This window comes from Xiphophorus maculatus, chromosome 23, assembly GCF_002775205.1.
Source record: "Xiphophorus maculatus strain JP 163 A chromosome 23, X_maculatus-5.0-male, whole genome shotgun sequence".
Taxonomy (NCBI): domain Eukaryota; kingdom Metazoa; phylum Chordata; class Actinopteri; order Cyprinodontiformes; family Poeciliidae; genus Xiphophorus; species Xiphophorus maculatus.
Genome location: NC_036465.1, coordinates 24,497,441 through 24,518,787, shown reverse-complemented (window position 1 = coordinate 24,518,787; position 21,347 = coordinate 24,497,441). Strand labels below are relative to the sequence as shown.

At 41.5% G+C, this 21,347-nt stretch overlaps 1 protein-coding gene across 1 annotated transcript in view; it reads right to left on the bottom strand.

Moving 5' to 3' along the window:
• LOC102224860 (teneurin-1-like) overlaps positions 1–21,347 on the bottom strand; it is a 282,296-nt gene that overhangs the window by 92,397 nt on the left and 168,552 nt on the right. The window contains exons 11-18 of the mRNA XM_023328889.1: positions 19,554–19,754; positions 16,543–16,728; positions 16,369–16,398; positions 14,731–14,877; positions 10,627–10,852; positions 7,556–7,675; positions 7,209–7,470; positions 2,533–2,818 (exon numbers count right to left, since the gene is read on the bottom strand). Coding sequence (XP_023184657.1) covers positions 2,533–2,818; positions 7,209–7,470; positions 7,556–7,675; positions 10,627–10,852; positions 14,731–14,877; positions 16,369–16,398; positions 16,543–16,728; positions 19,554–19,754 — 1,458 coding nt within the window. The remainder of the gene's footprint in view (positions 1–2,532; positions 2,819–7,208; positions 7,471–7,555; positions 7,676–10,626; positions 10,853–14,730; positions 14,878–16,368; positions 16,399–16,542; positions 16,729–19,553; positions 19,755–21,347) is intronic.

Sequence of the window (21,347 nt, the reverse complement as noted above, 5' to 3'; positions counted from 1 at the left end):
TACAGCAGAAAGGGAGGAGTATGTCGTGTTGGAACTACATCTCGGTGCGCGAGAACCATTTGGAATTTGTCAAGTGACAAAAAAGGATGAAATTATAGCAGCAAGAGGGGAAAAAGGGTATCTGTAAAGGTCATAAATAAAAGAGAACTATTCAGTTTTCATCTTCTTTCCGTCGCCAAGCTACTATAAGCTGTTTTTGATTCATGTGCCCCTTCCCATGCATGCAAAAACTGCACTGATGATTGAATCAAACATGAGGAAAACATGTAAATATGATCTGCGCTCATATAAGAAGAGCGCATCTAATAACTTTAGAATGCTCTCAGAAACAGAAATTCACAATTGAGATCTTATATGTTGTTGATGTCAGGCAGAAGCTTATATCCTGTTTTCATTTATGCTTTCTTGTGAAAATCAACTCTACACCTTTCTGTGCACTGGGGTTTTATAGAAACATTTCCAGTAAAAAAATAAAATATAAAAAGAGCATGTGCCTTTGACCAAACTGTCAAAATTTACATTTCTTTTAGTTCCTGCAAAGTTCTATTTTTGGAGATACAGGGTTTCTCTCTGACAGCAGCGATATGTAAAAAAAAAAAACTCAAACAGTGAACTCTGGAGATGTTTTGTTTTCCCTCGCTTATGATTTTCCTCATTGGTAAGATAAATATGAGTCATATTTTATTGCTCTGAGTTTAAATTTGGACACGTATGAGAGAAGCAACATTGATCAGACATATAATTATGTCCGGCATTTGGGTCATTAATGCACACGGGGACGAAACTTTGGTCCGTTCCATCAGATAAGCTTCTGTAGCTCAGTTGGCAGACAGAGCTAATACTAGTTCTGACAGAATGGTGTCAGAATACACAGACCATTACCGTTTCTTTGGCTTAAGGGGCTGCAGACTTGCAAACTTGAGTAGGTTCCCACAATGGTCCCAGTCCTTCATCGAAAGAAACACCAGTGGACATGTGGAAGAAGGAGCAATGGAAAACGGCAGCCTCGCCCAATGAATCACTCATCTTCATTTTGGGCCATATCAAAAATCTGAATGCTCTTAAAGGGCCGGTTGTGCCAGAATGTGTTGATAAAACCCATTGAATTGTTAAAATGTTAATAAATAGCTGTTTGTTTCAACTTTCAGTAAGCATTTCTTAAAATTAAATAATATTAAATATCTTTTCACACTGATCAGTCTCTCTAGAATTCAGCGATTGTTTTTGTGGTTTCTTTTGCATTCAGAATCAGATTTTATGGTGCTAAAACGGAAATGTTTGCAAGGAATTTTTTTACGACATTTGCGTATGCGTGATGTTAAATGTGACTTTTTATTAACTGCTGTATCAATCATGGACTATAACTTGACATCAAGTAAAGATGAGGCAGGAGTGACTTAAACCAAATGCTTATGAGCAATTTTGAGAAATATTTGCAGTAAAATTAGAAAGAATATGGGAATCTCATGATTTTGCATGAATTCGGCAGATTTGTGAAAAATGTTGATGCAATATGGAGTCTAGAGGGCCACATGAAAAGCTACGACGGGCCAAATATTGGCCCCTACGCCTTGAGTTTAACACATGTGATGGATATGAGGGGGATGCAACAGAAGGAAAAAAAATAAACCAGAAGAAGCAACTGCAGACATTTGACCACTTTCACCAAGCCTATGTCAGAGACAAATTAATGGATACTCAGTACGTAAACCTGTGGCGAGCAAAGCTATGTTTACAGCTGACTCACTGAAGCCTTCCCCAAACGTTGGCCTCGTGCACTGCCCGAATTTTTGCAACTCGTCGCAGATTGCGCACACCACCTTTCCCTCAAACTGGACGATTTGGAAGGCGCTCTTGCTGAGCAGGTTCACCTATACCCACATTAATAAGATCCCTCTATGGCTCACCAATGTACGTGTCAAGTTAAAAAAGCCACACCGCTTGCTTGGCTCACACACTCAATGCAAAGCTCTAAACGTGGGACTGTAAGGAGACAAAGTCTGGGGCAAGCAAAATAAAAAATAAATAATGAAAAAGGAAGAAGCATGACCATGATTATTTAAAGCTTGGATTTTCATGGTCTGGATCTGAAGATGCTCAGCCACCACTGCGTTGTCTTACAAGCCCCGGGAGGTTTTTGATAAAAGGCTGAATGAACTGCGGTCACAGCAGAAAGGAGTTCATAAATTTAGCACTGCAAGTAAGAAGGCAACTGAAGCTTTATATCACGAGGTGCTATGCATAGCTGAAGCAGGTAATGGAACATCAAGTACAGCAACAGCAAAAAGTTGACAGAAAGTCTACAGATATAGCAGTTCGCACACTTTCCAAGAACCAGACATTCTCTTTATATTGCTAATATTAATATTCTTCGAGCGGCTGTTTGCTTTATTTCAAAGATGAAAAGAAAAATGAGTAGGTGGAAGACTTACAAAGCAAATTGAAAAGCTCTACAGGCCCCATATGTTTATTTATTTTAAGATTGTATTTCCTCACATAAAGAGGTGTCACTTCATTCCATATTCCACCTACCAGTTGTGTGAGTGAGCCCCCAGACCTCCTGGCCGTAGACGTCGGTCTTGTTCCAGACCAGCTTGTGAACCAGACCGGGCCCCGCGGGGTACCACCGCTGATACAGCCGTCCTTGGACAGACGCGCGGACGTGCACCTTGGACAGACCGCCCAGAGGGGAGACGGGCGAGGACGGGGACGGCGGGGTGAGGAGGATGCGCAGCAGCGAGGAGTAGCCGGCGGCGCGGGTGCTCAGGTAGCTGAGCTTCAGAAAGGCCCCTGGGATGGAGGCCTCCTCCTGAACCGCCTGGGGAGAGAACAGGACGGAGGGTGGGCGGAGTGAGAAATACGGCAGGGAAGAGAGAGGTGTTTCATCAAAACTTTGTCATTTGGAAAATGAGCTGGTGAAAGAACAGCTATTGGCGAGTAAAGGAAAGGGAAAGAAAGCTGCAGGACAGAATGTACAGGAAGAACTCAAAGTTTTTATGATCGTGTTTTTCTATTTAAGTACTAGACTGAAAGACGCCTCAAAGTCATTCTGGTTAATATTAGTTTATTATCTTGCAGAAGATTTATTAGTGTGCGAATTAAAGACCTAAAATCATGCTGTTTTTTTTTGTTCACACCATTCTCAGCGAGTTCATCTCTCATTTAGGTCCTGGGCGGAACATGCTGGAACACGGCCTGCTTTTCTTCAGACCCTTCCTGCTTCCTGCCTCTTTTGTTCATTGACGGAATAAAATGTTCTCTCGTTTGTGTTGAACATCTCTTTCTACAAATCCCATCCAATTCTCCAAAGTCTGCCAGAACAAATCACAGACAAGAGCGTTGATGGAATTAAATCTCACATTTTCAAGTAAAAAAATAAGATAAAAAAAAATAATAGTCATCATCATGTTCTTGTTGGAAAAAAAATGAAGGATTCGAGATCCATCGTTTTCAAATCAAAGTACGCCACTTCTCCCTAGCTGGATTTCCTTTAGAAACGTGAGCAAAACTTCATTGATATTCCGCTGATGTTGAAAAAATAAAATGTTGCAATTATGGTTTTTGGAATAGAAAGAAAACACAATTAAAATCACACGTGAATAAGTTTGTTCATGTGATAAGTTATCCTCCAACTATTTCCTGTGAGTCACCATGTGACTCGTGTAATGCAAAAAATACAAATTTAAAAAATGTTTCCATTGGAGTTTTGCGAGATGAACCAATTTTGATACGGGCAAAAACAAAAACACCTCGTCCTGGCGCTAAAACCTTTTAATCGACAAGTTTTTTGGGGGTTTATTTTGAAATTGCTGAATTTCCATTTAGCGAATATATTTTCAAAACGTCAAAATTACGCAACTATATGGTCGACGGAAACGCAGCTAGTGTCATACAAAGTGGTGGCAGTCGCATGCTTTTGTTTCAAGTGGAACTAGTCAGTGAAATAATAAGGGCGGAGGTCTACCTCCAATGCAAAAGAGAATATCGAGAACCAAAAGTGATTTTTTTTTTTAAATTTTAAATACAGCAGTATAATGCAAAATCTTTAATTAAAATAAAACTTTATCATGAGTGAAATGTGTATAATGCCATTTTATTATTTATTCAACTATTTCTTTGCCTTAGCTCACAATTAAATCATTAAAACCGTCACTAAGTTGGTTTATTGGTTCATTGGCTAACCTGCACAGAAACTCAATCAAAAACTAATCAATCATGGCTGCAGTAGATGATGATTACCACTGCGTGTGACGGGTAAGGATGAAAATAAAGAAATGGGGTGCTACAACATACCATTTTTTGAATCAACCTATTTATTCATTGAATATACCTCATAGGAGATTTATTTCAATTACCACATACATGTTTACGCCATAAATTCCAGATATAATTGTATATAGAGATTTAGAAACTCATTGAATTGTAGCACTTTTGGTCCTTGATAGGAGAGCATATATGGTTAAGTTTATTCAGTTTGTTTATCCTCTTCATGTTAAACAATAAATAGAAAGTCAACAGCCTGACCTTTACATCTGCCTTCCAGTCACCTAATCTGCCTTTGTGGTTGGGAAGTGCATGGAGGAAGCGCATATTTGCATTATGCTCATTTCTTCTTTGCATGACGTAAATAGGAAATGAGCTAAATTTGCAAAATCCTTTGGGACTCGGCTTGTTCGTTGCTGAGCTGTAGCAAATTGCATCTAGGAGTTATTGTTACTGATCTACATATATTGTCACGTAGTGCGCAGGTTTCACAAGGATGTTTGATCGTCTTATTTCTTCCCATCACGAGGGATGACATTTTTTGGGAGGTTTTTTTTTTTTTTTTGGAAGCCTCTCAGGAAAATGTTAAATGAAGCACAGTGAAGTGCAAATTAATGCTCACTCAGAAGATGAATCCAATTGACTTTAGAGAATATTTTTCATCAAGCAAGTGACGCAAGTGATTGAAATTCTTAACAGCAATGTTTGAAAATTGTTTATCCAAATGAGAGCGAGAGAGAGTACAAAGTCAGATTGTGAATCTTTCCAAGTCTGACAAAGGAGGAAGATTTTCCGGGCGGACTGATCATTGAGCACACAACTTTAATTGTCTGAAAACCGAATGGATTGCGTGCTCAGGTTTACATGTATTCACATTTTAGCTCGCCAGTAGATTCAGAATAATACATGCAGACATGGATGTTTCATGGTTGCCACACACTTTTAGTAGCCACCAACAAGGTCCTAGAATAATTCAGAGTGTTTTACTATTTATCAGAATCAGTGGAGCTCATTAAGCATATTCCAATAATTGTCCTTGGGTCTGAAGCTAAAGAGCTCTGGTGTTGTTCGTCTTTATTTACTCCAAAATCAGTCTTCAGCCCCCTTTTGATTCATGAGGTGAAGTTTGAAAGCCACTTTTTGAGTCATCCAGACATAATTTTTCCTCAAGTGTTTCCAAAAGATAAATTATTGTCTCTTTTGATAATTATAAGCTTGAGCTCGAAGATTCTGGAGCACTAACTTCATTCTTGGTCAGAGTTTGCCTCGCTGTGGAAAGTGACACCTTCCAGTTGTCACTTTGAAAGGTTGAAAGATGGTGGTTCAAAGGTTGTTCTTGAACATCATAACATGTTTTCTTTAACTTCTGGGTGACGGTTTTGGTAAAACTTTTACCAGTCCCTCACATAATTCGAAACACACATCGGAACTGGTTTTGGAATGGTAAAAATGATGGTGAATGGTGAATATTGAGTTTCCAGCAGTGCCTGCATCTCAATCCAGAGTTTGTGCCAGAAAATCAAGGTATAAAAATGAATAAACTCAAATTTCAGGACGCACATCTAGTCTGAATGATGATGGTTACAAAACGCCTGAGGTGAGAGTTCAACTTCTTGAGATATTTAACCAAATATTACCTAAATATCAAACAAATGTTTGAATCTTTATGTATAATTGACCTTGTGAGGATTAGTGCAAATAATACGTTTTGAAAATGACTCAAGCTGTTTTATATCAGTAGCTACATGCTACACATTCAGTTCTGTTATAAAAATGTCTCCCTCTTTCACTTAAAGTCTCACTTAGTACTTCCAGTAGTTGGGATGAAGAATTTTTGAACATTGTTTCAAACAGTTTCAATCACTTGCATCATTTGCTTGGTGATAATATTCAAATAAATCATTTAAAAGCTCCAATCCGATACTAAGATTTGAAAGATGAGGATTTTGGTTGACTTCCGCTACGGACACCACCTCTCAGCCGCTGCATCAGACAGTGGAGGCTCTGAGCTGCTGTTTCAGCTGCGGACTGATGCTGTCTCAGAACAGAAAATAACCCTACCACCGACCGTTCATTTCCACCACTGAGACATTCTGCACTTTACCAGTTTAGTTGTACTCAATTTTTTTTTCCCCGTAAGAAGGAACTGTGCGAGAACTCGCATGGATCACTATCATTCCTGCTTTTTAAACATCTAATGTGAATAGTCTTTATTTTTGCACCAGCTTTCCTATTTTCATTTCGATTTCTAGAGACTACTGCAATTTCTACTTTTTCTAGTTTGTGTGGGCTGCTTATTATTGGATCTGTAAAGTTGATCTTTTATGGTACATAATCTCCAATTTTGAAATTAGACAATTATTTAAGAATAGCTGCGTTTCCTTTACAAATGTCCTCAAAACGTTTTCGATGTTCTGCTAATGTCGATAAAACAGAATTTTGCAACAGCGATGTTTCCGTTTAATTAAAAATGCGATTAAAATTGCACGTAAAAAAAACTTGTTCATGAAATAAGTCATTAAAAATCACGACAGTGAGATATTCATACTTCAGCCACGGCACGGCGTTCATCATCAGCCATCAGAGAAGACGTCGGTTTCTTATAATTCTAAGTGCTGCTACTTGTATGTGGGGATTTTTGGGGGAATTGTTTGTTGCCAATTTTACAGAAGCGCTGCGTTCAACAGTTCACAACGACAAACTAAACTTTTGATGAACTGGGCGATGCTGTGAGACCTCTGGAGGAGTCAGACGCTCCAACTTGTGGCTACAAATAAACATGTTGCTTTTGTATACAACAGGAAAATGTGTTTCCATTGCAGTTTTGCAAAATACACCAACTTCCGAAACTGCCGTGTTTCCATTAAGCACATTTATTTTCGCAATTCCAATTTGCGCAACTTTATGTTCAATGGAAATGCAGCTACTGTGCAAACGTGTTGTACCTGGAGCTCAGGCACAGCCGGGGCCTTCTCTACGCACGCTCCTGTGTATCTGGGGAGCGGGTAAGGCAGGACCAGTGGATAGGGACTCAGAACGCTCCTGATGTCACATTTTGGCGTCTCAGCCTCCTCCCTGGCCATGGTCACATGATCTAAAACCAGGAAGTTGTTGTTTGGCGTCCATATGGTGCGTGTCTGTGGCAGGAAGGGCGGGCGCTGGAACATGAGGGTCACAGACATGGCGCCGAAAGTCACCAAGTCGAAACTGGAGTCAAAGAAGAGCGAGACGTGGTCAGGCTAACGGTAAGGGCGGAGCGATCCGTTCGAATGTGCGCGCCTGCATTCTCTACCTTCCGTCCTTCCTGCTGACGGTGTAGCCGTACTCGGGATGCTGTGGGAAGGTGATGTTGACTCCAACTAGAGGCGAGCCGTCCTGCAGCACGACGTTCCCTCGAATCACAGCCACACGGCTGTCAAAACAAAGGTGGCAAGATAAAAAAGAGAGGGGAGAGAAAAAAATAGAGATAAACAGGGAGACATGACAGGTTCACAATGACGGAGAGCATAATCATTGTTTGAAGAAAGCAGCACATTGTCATGCACTAGCCAAACGACCTTGTGTTGGAAGAATAAGCAGCCGCCTTTATTCTGCTCAGTGCTTTTCTCTTGTATTGCTCGGAGAAGTCTGCCAGAGATTGCTAGGATACAGGCCATAAATATAACTTCATCCACAACGACGCCTCAACATCTTGTCATTTAAAAAGCAAACTTTAATCTCCCGGTGAAGGGGGATTGTGTCAAATAGAAGAAGAGGCTGTTTTTGTTTTTGCTAAGCAGTTTTTCAGCTATTGGACATAAATTTACGGTGTGTCTTTAGCAGCATGTGCAATGGTCAAACGAAGACAATCGAGGTTTGACAGAAGCACTCATTACTGTGGACATGGGGGTCAGTTTATGAAGTGGCGGGTAAATTTCATCCACATAGCAGTTCCTGAGTGAAGTGACTGTCATGCCAGCTTGTGGCGAAAGTTTGAAAACCAAATGAAACCTGAAATCTGAGACCTTAGGATCCAGAACATTTCATACATCTATGTTTTGTCGTTGTCAATGAAGCAAGCAACAGGTTTATATCTCATTAGATGTATTGGGCAACTCAAAGGAAGACACTACTGTTATTACTAGCATGATAGTAATAAACGTGCTGTGGTGGCGCAGGGGGTTAGCACGCCCCACATTTGGAGGCCTTAGACCCGCGGACGTCGCGGGTTCGACTCCCGGTCCCGACGACCTTTGCCGCATGTCCTCCTTCAAAATGGCGCCGGCTTAGCTGGCTGCCTGCAGACGCAGCTCCTGTCGTGTGTGTGTTAATCTGTGTATAAAAACATTCTTGCTGTAACTGCGAAATAATTTCCCTGCTGGGATGAATAAAGTATTTCTATGATATTAAATGTTAGGGTTTCATTCAACTGTTGTAAACTCAGGGATGTGAGTTTTTAACAAATTTTTTCTAGAACGTATTTATTAGTAAGCCTAAACTGAAAAACTATCTACACCTAGCTGTGTCGCTAAAACAACACAACTGCAGGTTTATCTAGCTAGCTTGTCTTGTTTTCAGATCCTTTTTCTGTTCTTTATAATAATAAACATTAAGTCTATAGAGTAAACAAAGTTCTCCTCATCTCTTAAGTCTTTGATTCCCATCATTTACAATAGAACACACTTAACTGTCCCTTAAAGGAAACGCCTTGGTGGCGTCCCTGTAGCTATTGCGGATGTCCTCCAATGTGCCGGACAGGACAATAGCTGGCCTTTCTAACAGAACCACACATCAGTGATGTGGCATTTCTGAAGAAGCGGTGGTTTTCAGAAACCACCAAACTTTCTCAAGAGGACCCAAGGGATCCTCTAAAGCTTTACGGCTCTGTTTGAAATAAGGAGTGGAAAAACGCAATTCAAAATGTGTCGAGTCAAAATTATTTTTGCTTGAAAGCAGCCAATCATGGCAGTGCCTCCATGATGATTAAGTTAGGGATATTCTCTCTTTTGGTAGTGCTAAGGCGGTATTCACTGTGAATAATAATGCACATAAAGGTACATTTGGTGGTTAAATTATTAAACTAGGCATTTACAAGTCTTTATTTTAGAGAGGGCCTCAAGTATGTGCAGAATTTTGCGGCGATTGTAGACCAACACTCGTGAATACCAAAGGTTCCCTGCATGAAAGATTTTTGAAATAGGGAATTGCTTGGAATGTTTTAAAGTGACAGGTGCAAATTGTAATTTCTACTCTTGAATTGGATGCATGTGATTCAAATGTTTACTGGTCATTTTGTTCCTGTTGAGCTCACGGTGATGTCTATTTAAAGTAACTCCCAATGATCTAACCATAATCTCCCAAATGATAGATGATTACATATTACATGCGTTAAAATACATAAAAATAGGTCAATAAGAGGTCAGTTCACAGGAGCGAACTCATTCACACTCAGTGAAAAAGAGGTATAAAGCAAATTAGTTGGATGATAAAGTAAAATTTAATTGATCTACATATAAGCCTTTTTCTGACTGTTAGAAAATCAAACATCATGATTTAAGTACATGGATAAGAAACAGAAGGTGGAAGGGATTGAAAAGCTGCACATAGATATGATCAGGACCTGAACTGGAAAGAGTCTCTCTGCATTCACACCCACACACAGCCCTTTAATGAAGGAATATCTATTACACCAGAAACAGAGGCTAGATGAAGGATGGTGAGGTTTATGCGGGTGACTGGATCGGCCCGTTTGTTACTCCCATCCTGAAAGCTGCCATTGATTTCTCCACTGAAAAAAAAAAACACTAGAAAAACTACCACATAATTAATTTATTTGCTTATTCCACAAGAAAAAACAGAGTTGGGGAAGCGCTGCGCTTTTGTCCATTTTTCAGAAACCCATCATCGCTTGTTTTTCATCCGAAACTTCGCGGACCATCATAATGCAAAGGAGAGGCGCATTTTTCACCGTTAAATTCATGGTGACACCTCTGTGACTGGCGTAACTGAATGACAGATAAAGCATTAATACGTAACAAACACAAACTCAGTAGTTGTAGTCTGACGCTAACACCGGCGGACGGAGCGTTGCTCTGGCCTAGTCTCCCCGGTCACACACAGCATCACTGAGATGTATGCAAGGGCGTGCCAACACATGAAAGACCTCATTCACATGCAAACACACACGCACGTTCATTAAACAAATAACGGCAAAGTGGACGTCGTAATTTATTAACACAAATGCTCCATAAGCTGCAATTCACTCCTTTCAGCTTAATGCCCACCGAGACAATTCAAGGACAGAGACGTGCAGAAGCAAACCCCGTAGAAGAATGCGCCGGCACGCACAAAGCCGCGCATGCGACGAGTAAACAAGTTGCATACCTGGTATCAAAGGGCACGTCTCCCGGGAGAGTGTGTGTGGCCGCCTTGCCGAGGAGGAAGCGTATGCGGCGGTAGAAGCTGTGCGTGTGCGTGCTGGTGGGCGCGCTGGAGGGCAGCGGGCTCTGCTGCAGCAGGGCGAGCGGGTCGGCCGAGCCGTGGCACAGCGGGTCGGAGCCGCAGCTCAGCTGCTCGCAGCAGTCCGGGTCCACACAGTCGATCAGTCCGTCTGGAGAGCAGAGGATGTTAGAGACGTTACATGTTTCACTTCAATGAAGGCGAGATGGGAGCGTCTTTATCATGCACAGTTAATTGATGATTTTAAGGACTTTGGCAGATTTAAGTGACTGGCTTAAATACAGCACCCTCTGTAATAATTGGCATCCTGCTCATGAAGTGCAAAAAAAGCATTCTATTTTTATTAACTTTGTCTTTCACAATTAGAATATTTTGTTGCTTTTTTTATATCAACACATACCTGACTTACTTGAATAACATGCTCTCTTGCTTTTCTGATTCTGTTCGTCACAGTTTTAAAGGGAAAGGCATTATGTGTTTTCCACACACATTTTGTAGCACAGTGGGGTAACTATGTCACCTTCAGTTATAAAAATCCCATATATATTAAACATAACTTAAAATAAGTTTGACTTCATAATTTGAAATTGGGCCTCTGTCTCTTTGAGAAGCTCCTGTTCTTTCCGACACTCTGTTTTCAGCACCTCATCACAACATTTCTCCTTTAAGCCTTTAACAACGGTTTTACCAGCGTTACTGAGGCAAATGTGCCATTCCAACAGGTGTTTGCTAATTGCTGCTGGCTAGTCTGTAGGACCTGAGTGGGAGAGTCACGGGGGAGGAGTGGTCTATGAGGCAGAAGTTTGAAAACTGCAGCTGCGAGAAAGAGCTTCCTCCTCGAAGGCGACGCTCAATTACAATACTCATTTTGCTCAACCGAATGGTTGCCAAGAGCGGTTAAAGGTTTTCTCGAACGTTTTTGATGAGGGAAAAACATTAAAAACACAATGCAAAGATAAAATGGTGATTTTACGCAATGCTGCCACTAATTATGCTCTGAGTTATTGTCTTTCTTTGCAATTCAGAAAAATGGCCAAAGGAAATGGGAACCCCTTTCATATTTTTGGATTACTGAATGCTCCTCAAGAAGACAACAAAAGAAATTGCAGCTAAACTTAAATATTGAACTGAAATAGACTGCAACGTTCTTTATATTTTTATAGCGATCAAGCTTTTTCACTCATCAAAATGACTCTCCAGGTTTCATTCCTGGATATTGTGCATGGAGGTGTTAAAAAACTAAGGAGAGCGGACAAAAAGCTCGATTCACATCCAGCTTAGTGTAGTGTTTTGGTCTGGGGACCGTTCTGGAGACTCTTGAGCTCATCGACCAAAGAACGACGCTTTGAATGAGGAGCATAACAGACAACCCTAGGAATCCTCTTCAAACACAGAAACTCAACAGTGTTTTCAGTAAAACGCCTTTACAGATCGGCTGCAGCACAGACCACTATAAGAGAGACACATTTAGAGACACAGCTGCTACCATGTCCAGTTTTTCTCTAGGAGCCATCAAGTATGTTTTTTAGCTGAATTGAAATCGAGGACTCTGACGAGAACAGAGTCTGGAAGCATGTATGAAAGGAAACAAGTATTTAAATGTTTTCTTATTTTGCAAAGTTTTTGGAAGCCTTTTCCTGCTTGAATGACTCACAGGTCGGAGTTAAGTAGCATGTCAAACAAAATGAACCTTCAGCTGAAAATAAGACAGAAAAATAAACGTGGAAAAAGTGTCCCAAAAATAATAATAATATGATTTGTGAAAGCTTTTCAAGAAGTGCAAACATTATAAGACTTTTTTTCTTTTTTAAGATGACATGAAACCATGCAGTCCGAGTCAACATTACCTACATGACAAACACTCAAGTGTTCCTGCTGGAGCTCATGAAATCTATGATAATGAACTACCTGTGCATCTTCATTACTACAATAAAAATCATTATGGGTCATCAGCTGGCAATTACACCATATAACCCTATAAATATGCTCCGATTTCCCCTCCCAACCCCCAGCGTCGCTTGAGTGTGATCCATAAAAGTCTAGCGTAAACAATGGGGGCCACAAACACAAACCGAGGCGACAGGTAATGGGAGCTGGGCCGGCATTCGTGTTTCCCTATTTTGAACGCAGCTCTAAAAAGGCAGGAAACAGCGCTGACATTTAAATGCATCTGACCGCGGAGCCGGGAGCTAAAGGGCAACAATATTCTATTATAACCTCGTCCTACAAAAGGTAGCGCGCCACAATGGGTAATTTCCATAAGAGATGCTGTTTGAACTTGAAAGAAGACTATTAATTGAATTTGAAATATTATCATTAAAAGAAATATGAGAGATCGCAGCTTTAAGAGGCAGATGTGGTTTTCTTGCGCAACTCGAGTGAAATATGCAAAAGAAGCTATTCTTTTTTAAGTATTAGTATTATTAGCAAAAATAACACATTACTTCTTCTATTGCTGCCGTTCAGGTAACATAAATCAGACTCTCTCCTCAAACTTTCTCTCCGTCTGATTGCCAAAGATAGCATCTTTCCATCTCTGTCTGTCTTGAGAGACCAAAAAAAAAGAAGAAGAAGAAGAAGAAGAAGAAGAAGAAAGGAAAAAGAAGACAGCTGTGAGAGAGAGAGGCCTATGAGAGCCAACAGTGTATCTGCCAATTAAGGGAGAGGACTGAATTGAGTGGTAGGAAATATAGCATTTGAAAGGCTGCACACAGAGTCAGAGGCAGAGAAAGAGTTGTCTGAGTAATTCTTTTAACGTTTTGTCAGGTAGTCGTTCTTTTAGCACAATCAGAACTAAACCGAAGAGCTCCATGCGACCAACGCGACGATTGGAGGTAGTCCGCTAAGGCTCACGCAGCAATTTTATGCTATTTAATAATCAGGGTGACAGTGGCACACCTTAAATATTTCCCAATAAAGCATTTACGGCTTTATTGGCTATAATAATAAAAACGCAATCCAAGATAATGCCACGGATCGTTTCCTCCTGTCGCCGGCCTCCCGGTTTACAGTCCGGGGCGCCACGGTTGTAATCCGGAATGAGAAGCCGTGACTCACGTTTCGAGCAGCCATCAACCATGACACTTTGAAGTGTTGGCTGAGTCAGACGTGCGGCTTTGGTAAACAACGTGCAAGAAAAAAAAGGGGAAAAAAGCAGTTACTTTGGTAGCTATCAGAAACCCTGCGCCAACAGAAAAGTGTGTTTGAGGCTTCCTGCTGCTGCGGATTCAAACACCTCTCTCTGCACAAATCTGGAACAAAACAGGAGAAAAAACAAAACAAAACGAAAAAAAAAAACACGAGAGCGAGCTTTCCATCCAAAACAAAGGCAACCCTACCTTGTTTGTAGTGATGGATTATAGCAGCACCTTAACAACCGTGTGTGCATAATGGATATTTGATGGAGTTTCAAAGCGAACGGGGCAAAGTTGAAAGCGGTGTGATATTACGCTGCATGGGAACCTGGGTGTGTGTTGGAGACGAGCTGCCGATGGGACCGAAATGGCGAGGAAGTAACTGTAATGAGCACATCTGTGTCTGAAATGTTATTTTCATGCTTTTTTTCTTCCTTTCTTTTTGAGGAGTGAATAAACAGCTGCAGTACATGACTGAGTAGACTCTCACCATTTTTTTTTTTTTTTTTTTTAGTTTGGAGGTTTCTTTAAAACAATTTTTTTAAAAATCAAATCTTCTACGTGGGTTTCTGTATTTAGACTTGAAAAAGTGTCTTTTTATCCTGGCAGGCGGCCAAGTATTTAGCTGTGATTTGAGCGCGCGAGCACAAATACATATTCAACGCGCCGTAATAACGGGCAGCGGGACTCACAGCGGGACCGGGATAACACAGAGAGACGGAGGGGAGGAACGATGAGGAGGACCTTTTTTAGTGGAGAAGAATGGCGATGAGGATGATTGGAACGGAACGGACAATCTGCCGATGAGACGGGGATGGAAGAGGTAATAGCAGTGGGAAGGAAAAAAAAAAAAGAAGAGGAGCGATATAATATGATAGATGATGTAAAATGTCACCTCCGTCATTGTCAGTTCCATCACTGCAGTCAGTTTCCATGACAACGCTGCATCCTGGCCCACTCCATCCAGCCTGGCAAATGCAGCGCCAGCCACTCTGCTCCAGGGTACAGCGTCCGTGACCACTGCATAACCCCGGGCAGCCATCTAAAAAGACAGGTCCCACACACACACACACACACACACACACACACGCCCCCGCATGCACAGACATTGTGGTTTTTTTGCATTAGTAGGTGAACATGTTTCTAAGTCAATTATAATATGTTTCCGAAGGTAATCGATTTCAGGAATTCAGTTCCATAAGTTACATAAAAACTTGTAAGTAAGAAGTGTTTATTAGCTGAACAGTTTTCAGAAGATAATTTAATTTCTTAAGGGGAAAAAAACTATCCAAACCAACCTGTATCCTCTGTGGAGCACTAATTGTCTTACTTGTTTAATCATGAATTTACAGTGATTAGACACATTTTTGTTCAGTTTCGCTCGTCACACTGATTACTGCCTGACCTGAAGAACTGAGACGCTACATCAACAGAACCTTTCTGAGAACATTACGTGGGCTAAATGGCCTCGGAAAGCAGAACATTATGTAAGATGGCGAGAAACAAACCCACTGATGTTTATCGGTCATACTTTAGGCTTTGGGACCAAAACACTGAACAGTAATGAACCTTTCTCACCCCATCGAAATTACCAAAGCCACAGCTTGGTTATGCAGCAGAGCAACAATCCGACACACACAAATCCACCTCTGAAAGTTTCTTCAAGTGGCCTAGTCAAAGTACAGAACTAAATCCAACTACGATGATGTGGAAGGACCGTAAGCATGTTGTTCATGTTTGAAAACCTTTCAATTTGACCAACTTAATACAGTTTAGCAAAGACGAGTGGCACCATAATGTCTCCATGGTGATGTAAAATACAACACCAGCTATTAAAAATGCAACTCGTTTCAGTTGTTGCCCCCAAGGGAGGATTTAGGGGACAGTTTAATTTTTAGATATGCGTCAAGTTGGTTTGGAAAGCGTTTCCCCCCTTAATTATGAAAGTTCTTACTTAAAAAAATGCTTTATGTCTCTTTGTCTAATTATAAAATGGTTAAAGTTTGACAAAGAAAGCAAAAACTCTTTGAGGAGATGAACGTTTTTTCACATGACTCCCTTTTAATGTTGGTGTTATGTAACACTTTAATTACTCGTAAGCAAATATATCACTATGTTTGTCCTGAATCTAACAAATAGTGTATTTGCAGTTTCTGAATGGATATAATAGGAAATAATATATACTTTAAAGATATCCAAAGCTATTTAGATGCACTTTTATGTTCTAAACCAGGGCTGTCAAACTCCATTTTGGGCCATATCAAAAATCTGAATGTTCTTGTGCCAGAATGTATTGATAAAATCCGTTTTACTGTTAAAATATTAATAAGTAGCTGTCCCACCGGGATTTTGTGATTGTTTTTGTGGGGTTTTTTGTAATCAAAATCGTATATTTTGTGATGCTAAGCTAGAAATATTTGTAAGGAATTTTTATATTTGTGATAATGTATGACATTAAATGTGACTTGAGTTTGACACGGGTTCTAAAACAAACAAACAAAAATAATTAAAGCCTTCGATAAAGCGAAATTACCTTTCACAACGACATCCAGATCGTGAGTGACTGTGGAGGGAAACATGGGAGATTATGTAAAAAATAAATAAACAATTAGCTTCCAAGTTGTCTGACACGTTTTGATTGGTGGCCGTGTTAAACGCCACCAATCGAAACGTCAAGACGACAACCCACACGACAAGCGCCGCTCACCGATGTTGCAGTGCTCCCCCTCCCAGCCCGGCTGGCAGATGCAGGTCCCGTCGTGGCACTGGCCGTGCTCCTCGCAGCGCGGGTGGCACGCTCTCTGGTCGCACGCGGCGCCGATCCAGCCCTCCTCGCACTGGCACTGGCCCTCGGAGCAAACGCCGTGGCTGCCACATGGCACCGGGCACAGCTCTGGAGAACAGGTGGGCGGAGATGTATGTGGAGGGAGAGGAAGAGGGGAGGATAAAAAAAAAAAGAAAGAAAGAAAAAAGAAGAAAAAGCGCGTTAGTGTGAGAGGACGAGAGGAACGAGGAGGGAGAGGAACAGATGGAGGAAACGAGCACTGTGAAGAAAAACAAAGCAGTTAAAACAGACACAGGGGACACGGAGAAGTTTACTAATTTAGAGCTGAAGGTGGGCTTTCGGATTTAGGTGAGAGAAAGACTGGGCGGTGGGGGGAGGGGGACAGGGGAACGGGAGGCAAAACCTCAGAGAGTTTTAAAAATGTACTTTCTCACAACACATAATCTTCTCACCTCTAATAGTTCAGCCGCCTTAAGGAGGAGAGGAGTGAATAGACTCATAATAAAAGCCAAATGATTCGTATTTGCGCTGCGATATTTAAGCCACCGAGACTCCAGTTCAGCTCCATCACTCCTTTCTGACGTTTCGATCAGATTTAGTGAGAGTGCGATAATACCCCTTCTTTCGCCACGTTTCTCCGTTCCCTCTCTCCGTCGGCTCGCTCTGTTCAGGCTTCCTTCTCTTTTTGCAACATCCCCTTAAAATCCCCCCAGCCTCCTCACCACCACCACCTTTCTCCCTCTCTGCAACTCTCACTCTCTCTGCAGAGGAAAAGCCTCATCCATCAGTAAAGAGAGCAAAGTGCTGGAGGCACACAAAACCTACTTATCCAGCTGCAGTAAAATGAAAAAAAAAAGGTTATTTCAATTTAAATATACATAGCATGGAGAGGGAGCAAAAAGTGGATTCAAGATTTTTTTTCAGGCTCTCTATTAGAATTATATTAGCTTAGCCACGCCTCAACAAGACCAGAACATAAGAATCGCCAGAGCCTTTTGATTAAAAGGCCAGCAGGTAGAGAAAGAGGAGGCTCATATCTCCAATATTCAGCCATGGTATATCATTATCATGAGCTATATCACCGTAATATGGGCCTGAGAAGCCGCTGCCACAGGTTGCCTGCAGAGCTTCGGTAAAGGAGCCTCTCCTCCTCCAAGCCGTACGTTGTAAGTGTGGCGGAAAGAGAGAGAAGTCTGGCTCACAATGGCTTTTTTCCTTTCTTTTCGCCAACGCCGCAAGGACAAGGACACTTTGCACAGTGCGTTTTCCATCGAGCCGCGTTCGACGCTTTAAAACACAGCGGCGCGTGGGCTTGAGTAGCTTTGGCACAATGGCTCACCTCGCTGCCTGTTTTCCGTATCGTCGTCACGTGATTACTGTGCATGTAACCGAGCGGGCATTTCTGGGAGCAGAGAAAAGTAGCGATACTGGGAAGAGACACAAACGAGAATGGATTTTATTGTTTATTTTGTTTCGTTTTACATGCCGGGGCCCTTTTAAGGTGTTGCAAATGAGTTCAAGAGTAATTGTGAACATGAATTCTTAAGTCTTGCGCCACAGATTTTCAATTTGATTTAAGTCTGGCCTTTGACAGGGCAATTCTAAAATATGGATGTGCTTTGATCGAAGCCATCCTGTTGTAGTTCTGACTTTTTGTTTGTGGTTATTGTCCTGCTGGAAAGTAGAGTTTCAAGTTTTTTCAACCCCTAACAGATTTTCTTCCACGCATGTCGTGTATCCAGCTCCGTCTTCACACCAACGCCCACCAGCCTTCCTGACCCCTCTCTAGAAACGTATCCCAACAACTCAATATTGGCTTGTAGCAGAATATTTTATTCTCTCTTTTGTCCATTACGATCTCTATCACGTTTACACAAAGGCTAGATTTTTGGAGTGAATCGCTATAAGTATTCCCCCACCTGAGCTGTGTATCTCTGTAGGTCCTACAGTGAACCTCTTCATGGTCTCAACTAACAATTATTTTAGTAATCGATTAATCAATTATTCTGATGATTAATTGACTAATCACAGTTTTGCAAAATGGTTGATTCAACAATTTTTTTTATTTAAGCACATACACCCTTTTGTACAATATTAGAAAGAAGTTAAAAGATGCAAATAAACAAGTAAATGCATTTAATTTTTAAATAATGAAATAAGTAAATCTGAACTGAGTGAAGCTAAAACTTTGCCACTTGAGGAGTTTTTTGGCTAAAACCTATTTACAGACAAAGTGTTGCATTTTTACCTTAAATGCAACACTATGTTTTTGTACAGTTTTGGCTTAATTACTGGTCTTGTTCATTTTTTCCAGCAGTTTGCCTTTTTTAAGTATGTATACTCCAATTAACAATTATTAGATTACTAATCCAGCTGATTATTGGTTAATGATTAATCGTTTCAGCTCTATGGTGTACATGCATAAACAGTAGCGGCATAAAGAGCACCAGGCCTTTAAAAACCAGCCCAACTGTTCCTCTGAGTATCTGACAGAGTTTGCAGCAGTGAGCTCTGCGTTTTTCCCTTCGTTCAGCTGAAGGGGAATGCGCGTCCAAGTGGTGGTGCGTGCCCACTGCAAGTACGCGGGCGTGAGCGTACGGAGGTGCATGGCTGTCAGTGCAAAGCGAAACGAGTCCTGGTGCATGAGTGTGCTTTAGAACGTTGCAGGCAAAGAGTCATGTGGGGAAATCTCATTTATAAATGGCAACACACACAAACATTTTACAAAAGTAGCAGCAGTACCTCAATTCCACTAATGTCTCTCGCGTCCAAAGGGAATATTACCCGCAAGAACTCATCCTTTAAAAGAAAACTAGCAAACTTGTCAAGTATAATTTTAAAATTTTCTCTTTTTTTGTGTAACTTATAGATATGCAGGCTAACTCCGCCCTCTTCTCCCCTCCCGCCCTGCGCCACCGCCGCCGCCACCTTACCGGTGTAGCAGTCCGGTCCCGTCCAGTTGGGCTGGCAGGCGCAGGTGTCTGACTCCGGCAGATAGGTGCCGTGTCCCGAACACTGTTCCTGGCAGGCCGGCAAGGGGTCATCGCAGCTCACGCCGGCCCAACCCGCCGAGCACACGCACTCGCCACGCACGCACACGCCGTGCCCGCTGCACTGGGGGTCCGCACAGTCCACTGCAGACAGAAGGGAGAGGAGGAGCAAATAAATTAAAAAAATAAAAGCAAGAGTGAGTCAGAGGTGAAGAGGGCGAGTGACAGGGTTGGTGCATGGGTGGTGGTGGTGGTGGTGCGGGAGGGTCCGTCTCATTATAATCATCAGTTCACAGAGTATGAAAGCAGTGTTCTTTGCATCCCATCCAGGAGTTAACCACCCTCGCTACAATCCCTGTATCTGTTCCACAACATTACACTTCATAGGACACTTAGAGCTGAGGCTATGATAAGGGCTGAAATGGTTTGCCTGGTGTGTGTGTGTGTCGGGGTGGTCTGTGCTACACTGTGTTAGTGTGTGTAATTACAGCCCTGAGCGCAGAGCCAAAGCTCAGCAGAGTTCGGCTTAACTCTACCCGGCTCGGTCGCTGAAGGTCACACACCTGAGTCGGTGTGTGCAGGACACGGCTTTGAAGGCAGCAGCAAAGAAAGAAAGAGAGAAAGAAAAGAAAGAAAGACGGTTGGGACAGCCGGCCCGATGGATTCAAGCCAAGGTCTTCGTTCTGTTTGTTTGTGGTAATTTACTGAGCTGCTTCATGAGAGATAGAAGCCGTCTGTAATCTCAGCGCCTTATAAACTGTTCATAGGCCTTCAGCGGTTCACATTTTGTCAAGTTACACACAGATTTTTATTTATTTTATAAAAAAGTAACAATAATTCTTGAGTGGAGAGAAGAATATATATATTAATTTTTTTTTTTTTTAAACCAAAGAAAGTCAATCTAAAAAGCCAAGACTGTATCGGTTTAGCCTACTGGTATTGCAGAGTGTTGCACTGTTGTTACAGGTGCAAATCTTTTGTAGTATCTCTCTGTCAGCTTTGCATTTCTAAAAGCTGAATTCAGTGTTAAGATTTCATGGAGAACATCTCTATGAAATCAGTGATTTTCATGCCTTAACTTCCAGGTTCTCAATTCTTATTCTGCACTTTGACAACTCCTCAGGACTCGATTTTATTTGGCTTAAGGGCGATATCTCAAGGAGGCACTTGAAAATGTTATTTGCACTTTGAATATTAACTAAGTTGAAATCCTGTCTTTTTGGGGGAGGTTATATGCAGCAACTTCTAATTTTTTGGAAGACCGTGTCTTAAGCTGAAGATTTTTTTTTTTTTTAACAAATATGATTGCAACTTTTTGAATAAGGTGCCGCAAAAATCTGAATTTTAGATCGCAACAGTAACAAAAAAAAAAAAAAAAACACCAAAAAAACCCCATCACATCACCCTTCAGCACTTTCTTCAACATCTTCGCTCTGCCTCATTTAATGTTGGCTTGTAGCAAACATTAAATGGAGTTTCTTAAGGCTTTCTTTCAACAAATGGCTTTCTCCCTGCAGGTCTTCCATTAAGGACAAATTTGTGGAGTGCACAACTAATAGTTATCCTCATCAACAGATTCTCCCACCTGTGCTGTGAATCTCTACAGCTTCTTGAAAGTTAACTCGGACCAATAGGGTGTGTTTTCCGATGATGGATTGAACTGAAGCACTTCGAGACGTTCGGAGTCGAGCAGTGGTTTTGGAAGCTTTAAAAATCTAATTTTTTCCCCCCCAAACA